The sequence below is a fragment of the Microcaecilia unicolor genome, chromosome 10 (genome assembly GCF_901765095.1).
Source record: "Microcaecilia unicolor chromosome 10, aMicUni1.1, whole genome shotgun sequence".
Classification (NCBI taxonomy): domain Eukaryota; kingdom Metazoa; phylum Chordata; class Amphibia; order Gymnophiona; family Siphonopidae; genus Microcaecilia; species Microcaecilia unicolor.
In genome coordinates, this window is record NC_044040.1 from 144,311,604 (window position 1) to 144,332,496 (window position 20,893).

At 41.8% G+C, this 20,893-nt stretch overlaps 1 protein-coding gene across 6 annotated transcripts in view; it reads right to left on the minus strand.

Moving 5' to 3' along the window:
* The window catches only part of NGEF (neuronal guanine nucleotide exchange factor), a 360,617-nt gene that overhangs the window by 18,555 nt on the left and 321,169 nt on the right, over positions 1–20,893 (minus strand). For all 6 annotated transcript variants that reach the window (XM_030216010.1, XM_030216011.1, XM_030216009.1 and 3 more), the window contains one exon: positions 3,085–3,164. In XM_030216010.1, the coding sequence (XP_030071870.1) occupies positions 3,085–3,164 (80 nt within the window). The remainder of the gene's footprint in view (positions 1–3,084; positions 3,165–20,893) is intronic.

The window sequence follows — 20,893 nt, forward strand, 5'->3', positions numbered from 1 at the left end:
ACGGTACAAGTTGCTCATCTACAGTAACATTAGTACTAGGATTGTAAAGTTTTGTGCAATTTTTGATAAATATGTTCCAGATATAACTGATAGGGGCTAATTTGTCTGTTTCAAACCTCGCTGCACGAGTTCGCTTATCATTAAAGCGAATGATCCTTCTAATTTCCTCATATCTGCCCACTGACATTGTCGCCTTATAGTGTGGATCAGAAAGTAGGTCCAGAAATAATTCTCGTATTGGGACATCATACGATTTTTGACTCCCTGCCAGCAGGAAAAGTCCAATATATGCATAAAGTTCCTCTTTTGAGATATTTTTCCAGGACTTATTTTTTGCTGAAGCGATACGTCTTCCTTCTAGGTTTGAACATAATAGGACCTCTTCTGCAATATTGTCAGAAAAATAAGTACAGAATACATCTTTAGGGGTAAAGTAACTGGGACTTCCCACAGCTCCTTGAGCCTGTCTCACAATATTGTGTATTGGAGTACGTCCGACTAATGTAGGATTACTGTCCCAAAAAACATTCGTTTTGGATGTTCTACTTATCACTTCTTGAGGATCCACTAGATTCACTTCTTCATCATCAGAAGAATCACTGGATGAGGATGTTTGATTAGCTGGTGGCAGATATTCTTCATCAGACAAAGATAGTTCACTTTCATCATCGCTTTGAAACATAATCGCTTCAATCTCTTGGTCAGTCAGACACTTGGAGGAAGACTGTGCCATTGCTGACTAGATGTTAGAAAATGAAACAGATTTCCTCTCAACAGCTTATCTTATCACAGGTCCTTCAGCAATTAGCTCACAGTGTATACTGTCCTCAGTGTTCAGAGGACCTGAGGTGATGTCATGGCCTTATCACTCCCTCCAAAAATCACATGACATCCTCACATGTTATTATCCACACCCTGGCCCCTCCACCAGCATTACTGAGTACAAATAAAGTAACTTGAGACACAAACACTCTGATAAAAACAGCGGGGGCCTAAAAGGCCCCCAATTCGTACAGATGTAGTTTTCACCAAACAAGCATTGTTACACCATAATGCCTATGAAAAAAAATTATATGAACAACTGGATATTATCAACAATGACATACTAAAAGGCCCCCAATATGCGTTCTAGGGTTAAAGAATAAAATTATGGAACATATAGACAAACATGGTTTAATGGGACAGAGTCTGCATGGATTCAGCCAAGGGAAGTCTTGCCTCACCAATTTGCTTCATTTCTTTGAAGGCATAAATAAATGTGGATAAAGGTGAGCTGGTTGATGTAGTGTATCTAGATTTTCAGAAAGCTTTTGACAAAGTTCCTTATTAGAGACTCCTGAGAAAATTAAAAAGTAATGGGATAGGAGGCAATGTCCTTCTGTGGATTAGGAATTGGTTATTGGACAGAAAAGGGTAGGGTTAAATGCCATTCTTCTCAATGGAGGCGGGTGAATAGTGGAGTGCCACAGGAACCTGTACTGGGACTGATGCTGTTTAACATATTTATAAATGATCTGGAAAACACAACAACAAATGAGGTGATTAAATCTGCAGATGACACAAAAGTATTCAAGGTTGTCAAAATGCATGCGGATTGCGAAAAATTGCAGGAAGATCTTAGGAAACTGGAAGACTGGGCATCCAAATGGCAGATGAAATTTAATGTGGACCAATACAAAGTGATGCACATTGGGAAGAATAATCTGAATCATAGTTACCTGATGCTAAGGTCCACCTTAGGAGTCCGCATTCAAGAAAAAGATCTAGGTCTCATTGTAGAAAATATGCTGAAATCTTCTGCCCAGTGTGTGGCGGTGGCCAAAAAAGCAAACAAGATGCTAGGAATTATTAGGAAAGGGATGCGAAATAAGACCAAGAATATTATAATGCTGTGAATTGATTTTTCACTTTTTCAAAAAGTACAAAGACCAGGGTACACTCGATGAAATTACATGGAAATACTTTTAAAGCAAATAGGATATATTTTTTTTACTCAAAGAATAGTTATGCTCTGGAACTTGTTTAGACAAATTCCTGGAGGAAAAGTCCATAGTCTGTTAGTGAGATGGACATGGGGAAAGCCACTGCTTGCCCCAGGATTGGTAGCGTGGAATGTTGCTACCAATTGGGTTTCTGCCAGGTACTTGTGACCTGGATTGGCCACTGTTGGAAGCAGGATACTGGGCTAGATGGACCATTGGTCTGACCCAGTATGGCTATTCTTATGTTCTTATATACTCCTTGCACCAATGACAGCACAGTTACTAGGGGAGTCACATCATAATGCTTTCACGGGTGGCAGAGGAGTTCTTGTGCACATGCACTAGGCACCATCCTCTCCCCCTTAACTTCCTAATGCTCAACGCTCACACAGAGGATTTGCATACTGTTAGCATTCAGCATTAGGAAGGTTTTTTTTTTAACGGTGCTGTTCTGTACTGCACTGGAGTTTTGAGCATCGGGGTCTCATAGAGTAAACCTATCACTCTGGGTTTGGTTTTCAGGGGGAAAGAAGAGCCTGAGTTCCAGCACTGACCAAAGATCTTCACGGGAATGATAAGAAAGTGTGTTTAACAACTATCCACACATACACAGCCATGAGGAAGGAAAAAGAAGAGAGCTGCTCATCTGAGGCTCTGGTCTAGGATTCAAGAATAAAGGAACAAGAAGAGCTTCAAGAACTTGGAGAATGAGGTACAACAAGGGCCCTGAATAGTCAAGCCCAGCAGCAGTCCACAAGGGAGACTATAGTCTAAGAAAGGGAAGTAAGGGTGTTTCAGGAGAGTGTGCAACAAGGACCAGAGGTCTCTATTTTTCCTGTAACTTTATACTTTGAAAACAGCATCAAAACAGTGACAATTTCCATTTGTTTTACCTTGAATCTTCGCTCCCCTCCCAGGAAACACTTTTATATTGGAAGACACTTCTGAGAAGTGTCTAATTTGGACCATTTAAGTCATACACCTTGGGCTCTGAAGGAAAATCCATCCCTCCATTGTAGTGTCCTGCCAGGAATTGAGTGGTCCATGAGTGGTGCGGCCCCCCCTATCTTATAGGTGCAGCTGAATAGTGGGCTACACTTACCTAGCAGTCTGGAAGTTAGTGAAACAAATTTTGTTCTTCTGTTTGGTGCTAATGAGGTCATCCAGCGTTTCATCTCGCTCCTGTAAGAGGGAAACACAACAGAATATTCATGAAGGTTACTGACTCCCACTAGAATAGTCTGTAAAATCAACCTTGACAAAGTTTTTATCCACTGCTGGGTATTTCAGCTTGTTTCATGCTCAGACCATTCAGGCTTTTGTTGTTCTTTTAACTGTGCTGAATAAAGTGTTAGCACCTTGTTCATTCACTCTTATCTACCTAATTTGTGTATCCTGGTTGAGTATGAGTCAACACTTGCTTCCTATTTCAATAAAGATTTTCCAGCCAGCTCCCAGCATCAGGGGTGGAAGAAGGATGAGGCATTTTTTCTTTGACCAGGATATTTGTATGTCTAGGCAAAAAAAGTTTGGCCCCTACTGCAAAGAACTTCCTTCTTTGAAGCGGTGGACTGATGAGGAGAACCACTGTGCTTTTGAACTTGAACTTAAAGTTAGAATACCAGCCTGCAGGACAGAAAGCAGTCACGGAGAGAGTAGTGGATGCTTGGAATACCCTCCTGCAGGAGGTGGTGGAAACGAAAACAGTAACGGAATTCAAACATGCGTGGGATAAACATAAAGGAATCCTGTTCAGAAGGAATGGATCCTAAGGAGCTTAGCCGAGATTGGGTGGCAGAGCCGGTGGCGGGAGGCGGGGATGGTGCTGGGCAGACTTATACGGTCTGTGCCAGAGCCGGTGGTGGGAGGCGGGACTGGTGGTTGGGAGGCAGGGATAGTGCTGGGCAGACTTATACGGTCTGTGCCAGAACCGGTGGTGGGAGGCGGGGCTGGTGGTTGGGAGGCGGGGATAGTGCTGGGCAGACTTATATGGTCTGTGCCCTGAAAAGGACAGGTACAAATCAAGGTAAGGTATACACAAAAAGTAGCACATATGAGTTTATCTTGTTGGGCAGACTGGATGGACCGTGCAGGTCTTTTTCTGCCGTCATCTACTATGTTACTATATGTATGTAAGTCTACACACTGAGGAGCTGCATTTGAAATTATGGTTAATAAAATGCATTATTGATTTTTTTCCTTCTGACTTTATAAGCTCAGCAACAGGGAATTAGTCAGACTAAGAAAGACACAATTCCACTGCCTAGAGTGTCTGCATTTAGAAAAAAATCATACCAGAACCGATGACTAACTTCCTGAGTCCGCTGGTCTATAACAACCCCACTTCCTGGAAGAGAATCAGGAAGTAACAGGATGGATTGCCTGCTGATGAAGGGGATTTCATCCTTCAATTTTTTGGCAAGAATCTCTGAAGCAGTTGGGGAGACTGCATCCAGCAGGAAGAGAGACAAACATATGGAGTAGTTTTTTTCAAGAGAAAACCACATGGTAAATTATCAGAGAACTCTGCCCTGGAAATGAGAAGAGCTAGTTGCTAGCTGATTTGAAAGATGGCTTGTTTATGGAGTGATTATGTAGATGTATGCAATTAATAGGCTGTTTAGGGGTAATGAGAAGACCCCCAAAGTAGGCACATGAAGGGTAATTTTCACAACAGGGGGCCTGGTTGAAGAGGGAGATATCTACTTAGGTGCTGTGTTATAAAAACACAGAGGCATATATGTGTCTTTATAAACTACTAGCGTAAATGGCAGAAATCACATCTTGAATGCAGGCACAGACATTTACACTTGCTCACAAGCAGATGCAAATAATCATACATACAGTTCACAAGTATTGTGAAAATTAAGGTATTTTATAATAGACACATGTACTTGTGAACCCTGTGTGAACTTCATCCACACCATGCCCCTGGCTATGACAACTGCAAAATAGATGCTTTCATGAGAACCCATACTTATTTACACTAGTCAAAATTTTACAGTAGACCACTTACATACGTTTGTGGCCACCTCTGCATGAAAATGAGTTTATAAAATGACCCTCATAGAACCAAGACATCACTAATCTCGGTTTTGGAACTACAAAAACATAATGGTGCTTTCTATGCCATCTTTCGAATATAAAAAACAGCAGGCTTGAGCTGAAAATCTGTTAAGGTCCCTTTTACCAAGCTGCGGCAAAAGGGGGCCTGCGGTGGTATTGCTATGTGTTTTTGACGCTCACCAAAGCCCCCTTTTACTGCAGCTGGTAAAAGGTAGGATTTTCTTTTTTTAAAGAAATGGCCGTGCGGCCATTTTTTTTTGGGGGGGGGGGACCCTTACTGCTACCCATTGAGGTAGCGGTAAGGGCTCCAGTGCTAACCCGTGGTAACCGGGCAGTGCGCGGCACTGCCCGATTACCACCGGGTGCACAGTGGCACTACAAAAATAAATATATTTTTGTAGCGATGGATATAACAGTGCACTGGGGGTGGGAAGTACCACCAGACTAGCTTAACGGTACTTCCTTTTTATTGCTGCTTTGTAAAAGGGGCCCTTAGCGCCTCAGGCTGTAGCATTGTTGGATTATAACTGAGTATTTTGTTATTAACTGTGAATGAAATTGTGTAAATGCTACTAATCTACTTTTGGGAAATAACAGTGAAAGGAGAAAAGAGAAAATTAGTAAAACTGACAAAAAGAGAATAGAAAAAGTTTTATATAAAAAAATGTCAGGGTGGTGTATGATGATAAATTTGACACCTTTCCCTTTACATTTTTAATTTTCTCTTGTTTTATATATGCAAGTGTAGGTAAAAGTACACACCTTGTTCTACAGCCCATGTAATTTTACCTAAATTGTACTGGCAGTGATTCTTGGGTGGGATTAGGTCTGGGGAAAAACTACTACTACTACTACTATTTAGCATTTCTATAGCGCTACAAGGCGTACGCAGCGCTGCACAAACATAGAAGAAAGACAGTCCCTGCTCAAAGAGCTTACAATCTAATAGACAAAAAATAAAGTAAGCAAATCAAATCAATTAATGTGTACGGGAAGGAAGAGAGGAGGGTAGGTGGAGGCGAGTGGTTACAAGTGGTTATGAGTCAAAAGCAATGTTAAAGAGGTGGGCTTTCAGTCTGGATTTAAAGGTGGCCAAGGATGGGGCAAGACGTAGGGGCTCAGGAAGTTTATTCCAGGCGTAGGGTGCAGCAAGACAGAAGGCGCGAAGTCTGGAGTTGGCAGTAGTGAAGAAGGGAACAGATAAGAAGGATTTATCCATGGAGCGGAGTGCACGGGAAGGGATGTAGGGAAGGACGAGTGTGGAGAGATACTGGGGAGCAGCAGAGTGAGTACATTTATAGGTTAGTAGAAGAAGTTTGAACAGGATGTGAAAATGGATAGGGAGCCATTGAAGCGACTTGAGGAGAGGGGTAGTATGAGTAAAACGACCCTGGTGGAAGACGAGATGGGCAGCAGAGTTTTGAACTGACTGGAGAGGGGAGAGGTGACTAAGTGGGAGGCCAGCAAGAAGCAGATTGCAGTAGTCTAAACGAGAGGTGACAAGGGTGTGGATGAGGGTTTTGGTAGAGTGCTCGGAAAGAAAGGGGCGGATTTTACGGATGTTGTAAAGAAAGAAATGACAGGTCTTGGCAATCTGCTGGATATGAGCAGAGAAGGAGAGAGAAGAGTCAAAGATGACCTCAAGGTTTCGAGCTAATCTCGAAAAAGCTATATGCATTATTTTGTCAGTAACAGTATTCTCAGGAAAAAAAAACAGGTGCAAATTTCTGGGAGCACTTTTTCTTTAAGCAATTTTCAATATAAAAGTATGCATATACCTTCCTTGAAAAATGGAGCAAAGATTATCGGTAACAAGTACTCCTAGACTCTGCAGTAGTGCTGACAGTTTAAAATTTGACTCCAGGTAGGGTAATTATTTTAACAGGCCACTTAACTTGTTCATCAAATATTCACAAAAGTTTTCAAAGGGAATGTATGTGTATACTTTGCCTTTAAAGATTATCCCATGAAAAACACTTGCATACATTCATACTTGCAATTTAGTATACACAATTTTGAGAAAATTTACACATATATTTTTTAAATCCAAAATGTATGTGCCGCAAGTCCAAACTCTGCCTCAACTGTAAGGAGGAGTTACTATACTGGGTCAAACCAAAGATACGTCAAGCCCAGTATCCTGTTTCCAACAGTAGCCAATCCAAGTCACAGGATCCAAGAAAGCAGATTCCATGCTGCTTACCCCCAGGGATAATAAGTGTATTTCTTAAGTCTACCATAAAGGGCTAGGGACCTTTGCTCTAGGAACTAAAAATACTAAAAACAAAGGCCAGAAGACTTGAACGGATGTGGAAGAAAAGGAAAGACGAACAGACACTTAATGAATGGAAACAACAACAAAGAAAATACAAATACACAATAAGGCAAACCAAAAGAGCATACTATAGAACCAAAATAGGACCTAACTACAAAGACACACACAAGCTATACCAAATCGTAAATAAACTAATAGACACTACACCAATTACTACAACCAGCACAGACATCCCAACGGCAGACGACCTTGCCAAGTACTTCAACGAGAAAATCATAAAATTACGGTCCACGTTACCACTTAACACCACTGACCACGAAAAATTTATGGACTGCATAGACCCAACCCCCGGTGAATACCCAGCGGATCGAATTTGGAACAGCTTCGATTTATTAACCGAAAACACTATTTCTCAAGCAATCAACAAATTTTCCAAAACCCACTCCAAATTGGACACCTGTCCCAGTTATCTAGTAAGGTTCGCCCCCAAATGCTTCATAACAGAACTTATGACATACCTGAACTACATGCTACAACACGGACTCTTCCCGAAAGACAAAGGAAACATATTACTCACACCGATACCCAAAGACCTAAAGAAAAAATTAAACGACATGACCAACTATCGACCAGTGGCATCCATTCCCCTGATTGTCAAAACAATGGAAAGTATGGTAACACAACAACTTACCAACTACTTAGACAAATTCACAATATTACATGAATCACAGTCAGGATTCAGATCCAACCATAGTACGGAAACAGTGATAACCACCCTCATAACTAAATTCAAACAACTAATAGCAATAGGACACAGTGTGCTGCTCCTCCAATTCGACATGTCCAGCGCATTTGACATGGTTAGCCACCAAATACTCTCGAACATCTTAGACTACTTCGGGATTGGAGGAAACGTACTAAAGTGGTTCCAAGGATTCCTAAAAGCTAGAACCTACCAAGTGATCTCAAAATCAAAATCGTCAGTACCATGGACACCAGAATGTGGTGTTCCACAAGGATCACCGTTGTCACCAACCTTATTCAACCTAATGATGACACTTCTAGCTAAATCATTATCCAACCAAGGTCTCAATCCGTATATTTATGCAGATGATGTCACGATATACATCCCGTTCAAGCATGACCTAACAGAAATTGCAAAAGAAATCCAACATAGCCTCTAAATAATGAATTCATGGGCAGATGCATTTCAATTGAAACTAAACGCAGAAAAGACACAATCCAGCTTATTTTCGACAGAGAAAAACGCCTATAGTGCGACCTAAATCGGGAGATAGACGTTTGTCTCGCAAAGGTGCCCAAATCGGTATAATCGAAAGCCGATTTTGGGCATTTCCAACTGCACTCCATCGCGGAAATGAATAAAGCTGACGGGGGCGTGTCGGAGGCGTGGTGGAGGCGGAACTGGGGCGTGATTATCAGCCGAGGAGAGATGGGCGTCTTTAGCTGATAATCGAAAAAAAAAAGGCGTTTTTACCGTGATTTTGGTTAACTTTTTTTGGACCCTTTTTTTTCACGAACAAGTCCCAAAAAAGTGCCCCAACTGCCCAGATGACCACTGGAGGGAATCGGGGATGACCTCCCCGGACTCCCCCAGTGGTCACTAACCCCCTCCCACCAAAAAAAAAAACCATTTTAAAAACTTTTTTCCCAGCCTGTATGTCAGCCTCAAATGCCGTACCCACCTCCATGACAGCAGAATGTGTTCGATCCTATCACAGCCTTTCCCTGGGTCAGATGTGGCTCTTGGGTGCAGTACAGGGTCACATCAGCATTGCATTGTGGTGGGTGTAGAGTATTGGGCTCCGTGATTTCATTAGCTTGTGTTACAGTCTCACAATGTTGGTAGTTGGTAGGCTCTTCTCCCATGGTGCTTTTCCACCTGCCTACTAGGTCAGAGTGTGCCCTGTTATGTTTCCTGTTGTAGTCCATGCGGTAATGGCCATTTTTGTAAGCCAGTTTTAGTTCCCTTTCTTGTGTTAGCCACGTTAGACAACTTAGTTCTTCCCTTGAATGTGGCTGAATGAGGGCACTGTACAGCATTCTGCCAGTTCCGACCTACTGCTCATCTGAGTAGCAGGGAGACTCGTAAAGTAAAGGCGGTTATTCCAATAAAGGACGTTTTCATAGAGATTAGTCTTCAGGTGTCAACTGGTGTGCCAAGATTATATAGCAGCAACCAGTCCTAGAGGCCTGTGTGTATGCAGGTCCCTGGAGCACTTTTAGTGGGTACCGCAGTGCACTTCAGCCAGGTGGCCCCAGGCCCATTCCCCCCCCCCCCCCACCTGTAACACTTGTGCTGGTAAATGGGAGGCCTCCAAAACCCACTGTACCCACATGTAGGTGCCCCCTTCACTCCTAAGAGCTATGGTAGTGTTGTACATTTGTGGGTTTTGGGGGAGGGGGGTTGGGTGTTCAGCACCCTTGGTAAGGGAGCTATGCATGTGGGAGCTTTTTCTGAAGTCCACCGCACTGACGTAGGGTGCCCAGTTGGTGTCCTGGCATATCAGGGGGGGCATGTGTACTACGAATCATGGCCCCTCCCATGACCAAATGGCTCGGATTAGGACGTTTTTGAGCTGGGCATTTTTAGTTTCCATTATCGCTAAAAAAAACAAACGCCCAGCTCAAAAACGTCCATTTTTTTTGAAAATACGGTTTGGCCCGCCCCTTCACGGACCCGTTCTCGGAGATAAACGCCCATGGAGATAGGCGTTTCCGTTCGATTATGCCCCTCCACGTCTCATCTTATCCTCACAATACAACTCAAACAAAAACAATACTATATACACCCCAGACTACACTCTTACGGTCTCCGATAGCTTGAAAATTCTGGGAGTTACGATTGATCAAAATCTCACACTAGAAGACCATGCGAAAAATACAACAAAGAAAATGTTCTACGCCATGTGGAAACTTAAAAGAATCAAATCCTACTTCCTAAGAGGCACATTCCATGGCCTAGTACAGTCAATGGTGTTAAGCCACCTAGACTACTGTAACGCAATATTCGTGTGTTGTAAAGAACAACTCTTTAAGAAGCTTCAGACAGCCCAAAATACGGAAGCCAGGCTCAAATTCGGGAAAGCAAAATACGAAAGTGCCAAACCGGTAAGAGAGAAACTACACTGGCTTCAACTAAAGGAACGAACTGCGTTCAAAGTATGCACCATGGTCCACAAAATTATACATGGAGAAGCTTCGGCCTACATGACAGACCTCATAGACCTACCTGCTAGGAACGCTAAAAGATCAGCACGTACATTCCTCAACCTCCATTACCCCAACTGCAAAGGATTAAAATATAAGTCCATTTATGCAACCAGCTTCTCCTACATTTGCTCACAGCTATGGAATGCGCTCCCGAAGACCATAAAGACAACGCAAGATTTAACCATATTTCGTAAACTACTGAAAACGGACTTATTCAAAAAAGCATACAACAAACAATCGTCCTAACTTCTAAACAACAACAATGAAGAATAAGATTGAAACGACCTAATCACTGCCCAACACTATTACTCTCACCATAATACCGTCACCTGAGCAACTACATAAAGCCAACACTTACACAAGACCACAATGTATTCTACCACATATATATGCACTTGATTGTAAAACCACGTGTTAACAAGTACGCAAGTACACAATGCATTCTTCCACCATGTATGTACGCACTTGATTGCAAAATCATGTGCATATCTGAAGTCCGGAAATGGCAATCACCATAACGGCAAATGTAAGCCATATTGAGCCTGCAAATAGGTGGGAAAATGTGGGATACAAATGCTACAAATAATAATAATAATAATAATAACCCAACACCTCTCCTAGGGGCCCTTTTACTAAGATGCAGTAAAAGGGGCCCCGTGCTAGCTGCAGAGGCCGTTTTTGCTGCACACCAGGACCCTTTTTACCGCATTGGATAAAAATAGCCAAAAATGAAAAGGCTGTGAGGTAAGTTTGCACTTGTCGTGCGGCCATTTCAGAGGAAGGGGAAGCACTTACTGCCATCCATTTAGGTGTCAGTAAGTACTCCCATGCTAACCCAGTAGTAACCGGGAGGTACACGATGCTGCCTGATTACCGCCGGGTAACCCCCAATGGAAATATGTTTTCAATATTTCCACTGGCTCCAGAAATGGTGTGCGCTGGGGGTGGAACTACCACTGGCACCCACATTGGGCTGGCAGTAGTTCCGGGTTCCCCTCGGCAACCCTTTAGTGAAAGGGTCCCTTAGCTTCTCTAGGTATGTGTATAATGTGTACTCACAGAACGGTATTATAAACATATTTTTACATACAGAATCCAGGCAAATTTATAATAAGACAATTCCACACACAAACCACTCTTTTATACACAGAAAGGCCTTTGAGAATTTATTTCCTAAAAGTATAAATCTCATATATTCCAGTAATTTTTTTCCAATTGGTATCTCTATTTTTCCTTGTACTTTTATTGGTTTCCCTAGTTTTCTTAATATGGATCTGACATTTCTTACAGTCTTCATTTTCTCTTCCTAATTTTCTCCCATCCATCATTAATTCTTCATTTCTTTCAAACTTATTTTTATTAAATATGTAGTAGAAAAAGAAGCATGTAACCACTCCTTTCCAACTGTCCTCACATTTTTCATCTCCATCTACCACCCTTCTATCTTCTGTCTCTCCAGGCCTCTGTCTCCTTTTCCCATTCTTTTGTCCCTTTATCAGTCAGCTATATCATCCTTCAGTTTTATTTATTTATTACATTTGTACCCCACGCTTTCCCACATGCAGCAGGTTCAGTGCGGCTTACATAGTAAAAAGCATTACAGAGGACATGTAAGAAGAAATTTGTGAACTGAGATAAACATAATGGCAACAGTGCCCAAGAATATATGAATTGGAATAGGGGCGGTAGACATGAAAGGAAATGATAGGTAAAGGGGAGGGAGATTAGGAGGGATATGGTGTAAAAAGATAGAGAAGATTGTATTGAGCAATTTTCCATGTGCCCATCACGGAAGTTGTCCTTATACACCTTCCAGGAACTAAATGTCCCAGACACTGCACATCTGCGTCTATGTACTCCAAAACTGGAAGACCTGTGCCATTCACAGCCATCAACGTCAATTAGCTAGCATCCTGTAGGCAGTCTGTGTTGGCAAAATTCTTATAAAAAAACTAGCAAAAATGGTAGAGACACTGGAGCCATTGTCAACAGTGCACAGTGTTTCAACTCCATCTATCTTCACTTTTAACAAAGGGCTCTACCTTATTGCTCTCTCTCTGAAGAGTTTCTCTCCTTTTGACTCTGTATTACAAACATGTTTCTGCATAAGTACAGTTGACTTAAGATCACTTTCTGTAAGAGGACCTGATGCCTTACTACGTGGGCTACTGCTTTTTATGAAACGTCTACTGGTGCCTGGACACTCTAAATTATTCTTGTCTCTCCCAGGTTAACAACAGTTCAACCTCTTCCTCTGCAATTGCGAGCAATATGCCCAGGCTCCTGGCACCAGAAACAGATCGGCTCCCCTGCACCAGTTCTTGAAGGCCTCCGGTTTTGACTATATCCATAATACCCTTCCTGAGAACTCAAATACGTCCTATTATTTCTCTCTCTCTTCTTTCATGGTTCCAATCCTCCTCCTGTCTTTCACACAACTTAGAAAACATGCTGGTAATTTGTTGCATCATAGCAACAGTAGCAGATTCTTCAGATCGAACATGATCACCCACATCATCTCTTGTTCTTTGTAGAATTCTCTTTGGAGAGGGCTCCCAAGGAGTTAATCCTCTTTCTTCCCCCACCCAACGGATTGCCGCTTGCATCAGGTCAGAAAATTGCATTCCTGGATTATTCTCATTTCTCTTAGATACTTCCCTCTTGAGTACTTCATCCCAAAGACCGATAACAAATTGTTCTTTCAGTGTTTCATCCGGATTTCCCATTCTTCTTTGATCCCTCTTCATTATTGCTTCCAATTTCTCTTGCAATTTGTAAGCAAAAACACGGATGGATTCTTTTCCCCCTGTCTGTAGTTACAGAACTCCTGAATTCAGAAACCCAAGACCACTTTGTCGCTATACACATTGTAGCAAGTCAGAGCAGTCTCTTGGGAAAGAATATTTGCAGTATCAGCAGCAATTCCTCAAATGGTCCCGGATCACTTCTACAGAGTACTACAGGTACTCTTAGAATTCTTAACCGGGATTTCATCTTATTGATCCAGTTGTCTACTGACAGATCCTCTGGTTCCCTGGGAAACCCTTGAAAATCTGGAACTGTTCAGTCTTGAGGAATGACCACTGTGTGTTTTTTTATTCTCTTCATTCAGCAGTTTCCTTCTGTTCTTTTGGGCCTCAAACTCAATTTATAACAAAGGTTGAAATCTGTTAAAAACTGTAAAACAGTCCCTCATGATGGTCTGCTGCTTCTCAACTGGATAAATTTTGATGGCCAAGCAAAATGTATTTAGCCAGTGGGAGAAAACTTCAAAATCTAAGCTTTTATCTGGGTAAATCCCAAAGTTACAACTAAATCTTCAAACAAGGTTAAAGAGGAATAGATCAACTGAACTTAAATAATACAAGTGAATTCCTCCAAAAACTAAATATGGGAACAGGCTTATGCACTTGTTCACATATATAATATGCATATTAATTTTTAAAAATTGTATGAGGAGGAAAAAGCCTCAACAGACTACCATTCCAAAATCTTTAACTTAAATTCCAGGAGTTCTTGCTGTCATCATTGGCTGAAGAAAAAAAGACCTTAATTGCAAACATCTTTTAATCAGAATATAATCCAACGTGAAAAAATGAATTCAACACTTAAATGTACTGAGATGCCTTCTACTGCGGCAGCTGTCAGATGTGTAAAATTAAGGATGTATCTTCTACGTTTGTGGACCCTCAGTCTGGAAGTGTACAATTTGTTGGATGCTATGACCTGATTTTATGATATACTGTATATGGTGTTCCTGCAATAAAATATATGTAGGGCAAACCTCAAGACGTTTGAATGTCCAGCTTATAGAACATAACAGTACAATTCATATGCAGAAAACCACTTCCCTCTAGTAGTGCACTGCACAAAAGTAAAGCATGACTTTGATTTCTTGTGGTGTACCACGTTGCAACAGGTTAAACCATTAGACAGAGGTGGAGATAGAACACATGTATTATTATAATTGTGACAGAAATGGATTTTCTGTTTCAGATCACTGGAAACCTTTGGGCTGAACTCGAAAATTGAGTGGTGCCATTTTTAATTGAATTTTAAGAGAAGAAGAAGGATGATTGGTGATTGGCGGACTGTGGCTTATGTCATCTGATGTGAAATCTTTTTAAGAGGGGCCATTTTGACTTCAGTTGGGAGCAACAGAGTTTACAGCCAGGATGCTGGAGTGTGTGTGAGGATATGGGACACAATTACACTGTTTTGGATGATCCTTTTGATTCATTTTTTATATTTGAATGTCAGTATCTGTGCTCTGATCCTTCTCTTTTCTCTAGCACTAGTTCCATGGATTCTGAAGCAGGCTATTGAAACACTGGCCATCGACCGTGGAGGAATAGTAGAACTAAGCATATCTAAGTTAACGCTGGGGTTTACTAAGACGGTAGCATGACTGGCTGTGCGCTAGTGTCAACACAGCCAATTCACTTTGAATTGTATTTTTTCACATTGGATTATATTCTGATTAAAAGAAATTTGCAATTAAAGAGTTTTTTTTTCAGCCAATGATGACAGCAAGAACTCCTGGAATTTAAGTTAAAGATTTTTGAATATGAGTCTGTTGAGGCTTTTTCCGCCTTAAGCAATTTTTAAAAATCAATGTGGACATTATATGTGAACAAGTGTGTGAGCCTGGTACCATATTTAGTTTTGGAGGAATTCATTTGCATGATTTAATTCCCAAAGTTACCCATGCAAAACTGTTGAATATCCATCTCAAACTATCAACTGTATCAAAAATACTAACTGATCCTAACATGGACTATTTATCACTATAGAAAATAAAACCTCTTTTCCATTTCATAACCCATCAACAAACATCCACATGCAAACTCTCATAAAAATATAACCCATAATAACCATTTCACCAACTAATAACCACATGGACTTCCCCCACCGAAGACAAGAATAATAAAATGCCAGCACAGGAAAGCAGAAGAGAAAAGCAGCAATATGATACATCAGTAGTAACTATGTAATTGTTGTATCCAGTTCTAGAGAGAACTGCAGGGGGCAGAACATGCAAATTGTTGACTTCCACTGCTGGGAGAAGAGTCATATATCGCTATTACTTACACATATATACAGTGGGGGAAATAAGTATTTGATCCCTTGCTGATTTTGTAAGTTTGCCCACTGACAAAGACATGAGCAGCCCATAATTGAAGGGTAGGTTATTGGTAACAGTGAGAGATAGCACATCACAAATTAAATCCGGAAAATCACATTGTGGAAAGTATATGAATTTATTTGCATTCTGCAGAGGGAAATAAGTATTTGATCCCCCACCAACCAGTAAGAGATCTGGCCCCTACAGACCAGGTAGATGCTCCAAATCAACTCGTTACCTGCATGACAGACAGCTGTCGGCAATGGTCACCTGTATGAAAGACACCTGTCCACAGACTCAGTGAATCAGTCAGACTCTAACCTCTACAAAATGGCCAAGAGCAAGGAGCTGTCTAAGGATGTCAGGGACAAGATCATACACCTGCACAAGGCTGGAATGGGCTACAAACCATCAGTAAGACGCTGGGCGAGAAGGAGACAACTGTTGGTGCCATAGTAAGAAAATGGAAGAAGTACAAAATGACTGTCAATCGACAAAGATCTGGGGCTCCACGCAAAATCTCACCTCGTGGGGTATCCTTGATCATGAGGAAGGTTAGAAATCAGCCTACAACTAGAAGGGGGGAACTTGTCAATGATCTCAAGGCAGCTGGGACCACTGTCACCACGAAAACCATTGGTAACACATTACGACATAACGGATTGCAATCCTGCAGTGCCCGCAAGGTCCCCCTGCTCCGGAAGGCACATGTGACGGCCCGTCTGAAGTTTGCCAGTGAACACCTGGATGATGCCGAGAGTGATTGGGAGAAGGTGCTGTGGTCAGATGAGACAAAAATTGAGCTCTTTGGCATGAACTCAACTCGCCGTGTTTGGAGGAAGAGAAATGCTGCCTATGACCCAAAGAACACCGTCCCCACTGTCAAGCATGGAGGTGGAAATGTTATGTTTTGGGGGTGTTTCTCTGCTAAGGGCACAGGACTACTTCACCGCATCAATGGGAGAATGGATGGGGCCATGTACCGTACAATTCTGAGTGACAACCTCCTTCCCTCCGCCAGGGCCTTAAAAATGGGTCGTGGCTGGGTCTTCCAGCACGACAATGACCCAAAACATACAGCCAAGGCAACAAAGGAGTGGCTCAGGAAGAAGCACATTAGGGTCATGGAGTGGCCTAGCCAGTCACCAGACCTTAATCCCATTGAAAACTTATGGAGGGAGCTGAAGATGCGAGTTGCCAAGCGACAGCCCAGAACTCTTAATGATTTAGAGATGATCTGCAAAGAGGAGTGGACCAAAATTCCTCCTGACATGTGTGCAAACCTCATCATCAACTACAGAAGACGTCTGACCGCTGTGCTTGCCAACAAGGGTTTTGCCACCAAGTATTAGGTCTTGTTTGCCAGAGGGATTAAATACTTATTTCCCTCTGCAGAATGCAAATAAATTCATATACTTTCCACAATGTGATTTTCCGGATTTAATTTGTGATGTGCTATCTCTCACTGTTACCAATAACCTACCCTTCAATTATGGGCTGCTCATGTCTTTGTCAGTGGGCAAACTTACAAAATCAGCAAGGGATCAAATACTTATTTCCCCCACTGTATAATGATATCATTCAGGTTGTCTTTTACTAAGCCATGGTAGCATTTTTAGCTCATGGTAGAAATGAGCTGGCATATATTCCTATGGGCATCGTGGCGTTTACCACCTGCTGATTTCTACTGTGAGCTAAAAATGCTACTGCAGCTTAGTAAAAGACCCCTTCAAATAAGAAGGGTAAGAATATCTGTACTGGAATATTGATATCATAAGGAAGTGGCAGGAATGTCATCAAGGATGCAAACCACGGGAATGGAGACCTTCTCCAAAAGGAAAGCCCTACCAGATTTTGAGGATACAGCGGAGCTGCAGGGTCCTATGGCAGAAGAAGACAGCCTAAAAGGTGAGACTTTGCAGCAGTGGTGAAAAAGGACAGTCCAATAAGGGAGTTGCAGTGGCTGAGAGACTGATGGTGGATGGCCCCATACTGCTCTGGCAGAGCCGCAGGGTCCTGCAGTGGACAGGCAATGAGGAAGGAGAGATGACAGGGGAGTACCACCTCTGATGGTCCAAAGTTACCTTCTTGTGTGAATTATAATAACATCAGTGTTTGTATGTAGTGCATTATAATGATTCACATCTGCTTATTTAGTTTTGAATATTATTGGCCTTTTGATTACTCTATAGTTACTGCCAGGGTGGTCTAGGGCTAGAGCAGAAGTGGCACTGGGAGTTATCTGGACAACATTGATATTCAGTGCCAGTGCCCAGATACTATCTGATTCCATGCATAGCAGTCCTAATTTTACTGAATAGCTGTCTGGGTACGTGCACTGAATATTTGCAGGCCCTGGATAACTTCTGGGAGTTGCCAAATACCTGGATATACACCAGCACTAAATATCCAGGTATAATTCAGTCCACAATGGCCAGCATTTAAAAAAACAATGATTTCTGTGGACTGGATAATCTTTCTCTCTCTCTCTCTCTCTATATATATATATATATATAAAGCTTCATAGCCTTTTCCATAGTTTTTGCATTCTCCTGATACTTTGTACCTTCTTCCAACTTTTTAAATTATATGGGGGTAATGTTATAGGTTTTTTTCACATGTAAAAGGCCCTTTTTACATAAAAGGACTTTTATGAAATTACCCTGCAGGTTACATGCATAAGAACAAACGTGGTGACAAGAAAGCATGTACTTTTATACAATCTGTGTATTGGAATGTTTAAGGGCAGAGTTTAGATATGGGACAGGTAGAGTTGCAATTTATGCACACTGCTCACATAATACATTATGAGCTTACACATAACATAGTAACATAGTAGATGACGGCAGAAAAAGACCTGCACGGTCCATCAAGTCTGCCCAACAAGATAAACTCATATGTATTACTTTTTGTGTATACCCTACCTTGATTTGTACCTGTCCTCTTCAGGGCACAGACCGTATAAGTCTGCCCAGCACCAGCCATGCCTCCCACCACCAGCTCTGGTACAGACCGTATAAGTCTGCACAGCACTATCCCCGACTCCCAACCACCAGCCCTGCCTCCCAACCACCTGCTCTGGTACAGACCGTATAAGTCTGCCCAGCATTATCCCCGCCTCCCACCACCGGCTCTGCCACCCAATCTCAGCTAAGCTCCTGAGGATCCATTCCTTCTGAACAGGATTCCTTTATGTTTATCCCACACGTTTGAATTCCGTTACTGTTTTCATTTCCACCACCTCCCGCGGGAGGGCATTCCAAGCATCCACCACTTTCTCCTGAGCAGGCAGAAATGTCTGCAGCTTCAATCCAGCTGTGATTTTGGCTGCTTTGACCCTAGTATATCATAAAGACACATACACCCCAGGGAATTATGCATCAATGTATTTTAAAATTATACTGTGAAAAAATTCTGAATTGTGCAAAATTATGCAATTATTTCTCACATAAATAAATCAAATAATGTAATAGAATTTGCTTACAAATAGATGTAGGTTCTTTTGCAATAATAATGACAGTATATTCCTGAAATGAGATGCCTCATACTGACTGTGTGGGGAAGTGGGTGTGGTTTGTGACTGACTCCGATATGTTTGAAAGGTGTTCTGAGTGACTTCTAGATGCAATGTGTTTGAGTGTGTGGACCGAGTCATGATGTGTTTGTGAGGATAAGCAACTGGGTTCACTATGTCTGAGTCGGTAGGGGGTTACAGTAGGGGACTGTTTGTGTTTATCCATGGATGACCTGCTCTTTTTTTCCATTACTCCTCTGCCTCTTTTATGGTTCATTTCCTCTTTATACTACTTTAGGGTACCTCTGCCACTCTGAAACTTTGATCTCCTGCTAACTCCAAGACCATTCTCCCCAACCCCCATCATCGGGTACCCCTTCTATCAAAGAACCATATTCTTCCCTCTTCCCCATCATGCATCTCAACTCTCTTTCTTCTTCTCCACCAGACCTCCTCCCATGAGGAACTCCTCCTTGCCTTCTAAATCCTTAGTCCTTCCCCATCAAACACCTCTTCCCCTTCTTTCTCATACTTGTCGTTTTTCTTCTTCCTCTGGCTCTCACACACTTTGCACATTCAGGCACCCTGCTGGCTTGGAAACCCTCTCTCTAGCCAGTATCCTTCACAGGATCCTTTCACAGAAAAAATAATTGCCCTTTTGTGTGGCAGTGGTGGCAGATGAAAATTGGAGAACCACTGGCCTGAATGGGACCCCTCTCCAGACCTTCAATCCTTAGTGGACCAGTAAGCCCGACCCCTCTCCAGCCCCTACATGGGACTAAAATGTTACAATGACCCCTCCCCATTCTGAAAGCCCTGCACCTTACATTCCTAATTCTGAGGGTCTGACTCACTCCTCCCTCTTTCTCTCATTTCCCTTGAGATCCCCAACTGTTAAAATTGATAGTGAGCAATATGCATCTGCTTTTTGAGATAAGATAAGTGATACAGAGTTTTGACTTTTCCTAAATTAGAGGCCATGGGATTAGAGAACATAATTTGGACGCAGCAGATAACTGAAGCCATTAAATAATTCTTCTTGTTCATTGAATATTTGTTCTGCATATGTGTTTAAAGCAATGGTAGATGATTTGCTAAACTTATTACACTGTTAGTTAACAAATCTATTGAGGAAGGAATTGTTCCCAGTAAATTTTAAAAAAGGCAGTTGCACGGCTCTTATTTAAAAATGCTAAGTTAGATCTTGATACTCCTGAGAACTATTAGCCAATTTCATCTTTGCCATTTTAGCAAAAGTGTTTGAGACCTTAGCTTTACAATTGATGGACTTTACTGAATCACAGCAAGTACTGGGTTTCAGCCTAGGCACAGTACTGAAATATTATTACTATTTTCTTTGTGTGATAGAATAAGGTTAGGAAACTGAATTGTTTTATTTTGCTTGTTTTGGCTTCAGCATTTAATACTGTCAACCATTCATTACTGGTTGATTGTTTAGGGTCAAACGGCAAAGGTGAGTTTTGGAAAGGTTTAAATCATTTCTTTCAGATTGTCAATTTCAAGTAGTTTACACTGGAAGATCGTCTAGTTGGATTCCGATAACCTTTGGAGTACCAAAAGGCTCGCGCTGTCTGCCATTCTTTTTAACATGTATATTCATCTAATCTGTAAGATTCTGTCTATGTTGGTTGTTCAATACAGTTTTTATGCTGATGATCTTTGGTGTGTTGTAACAG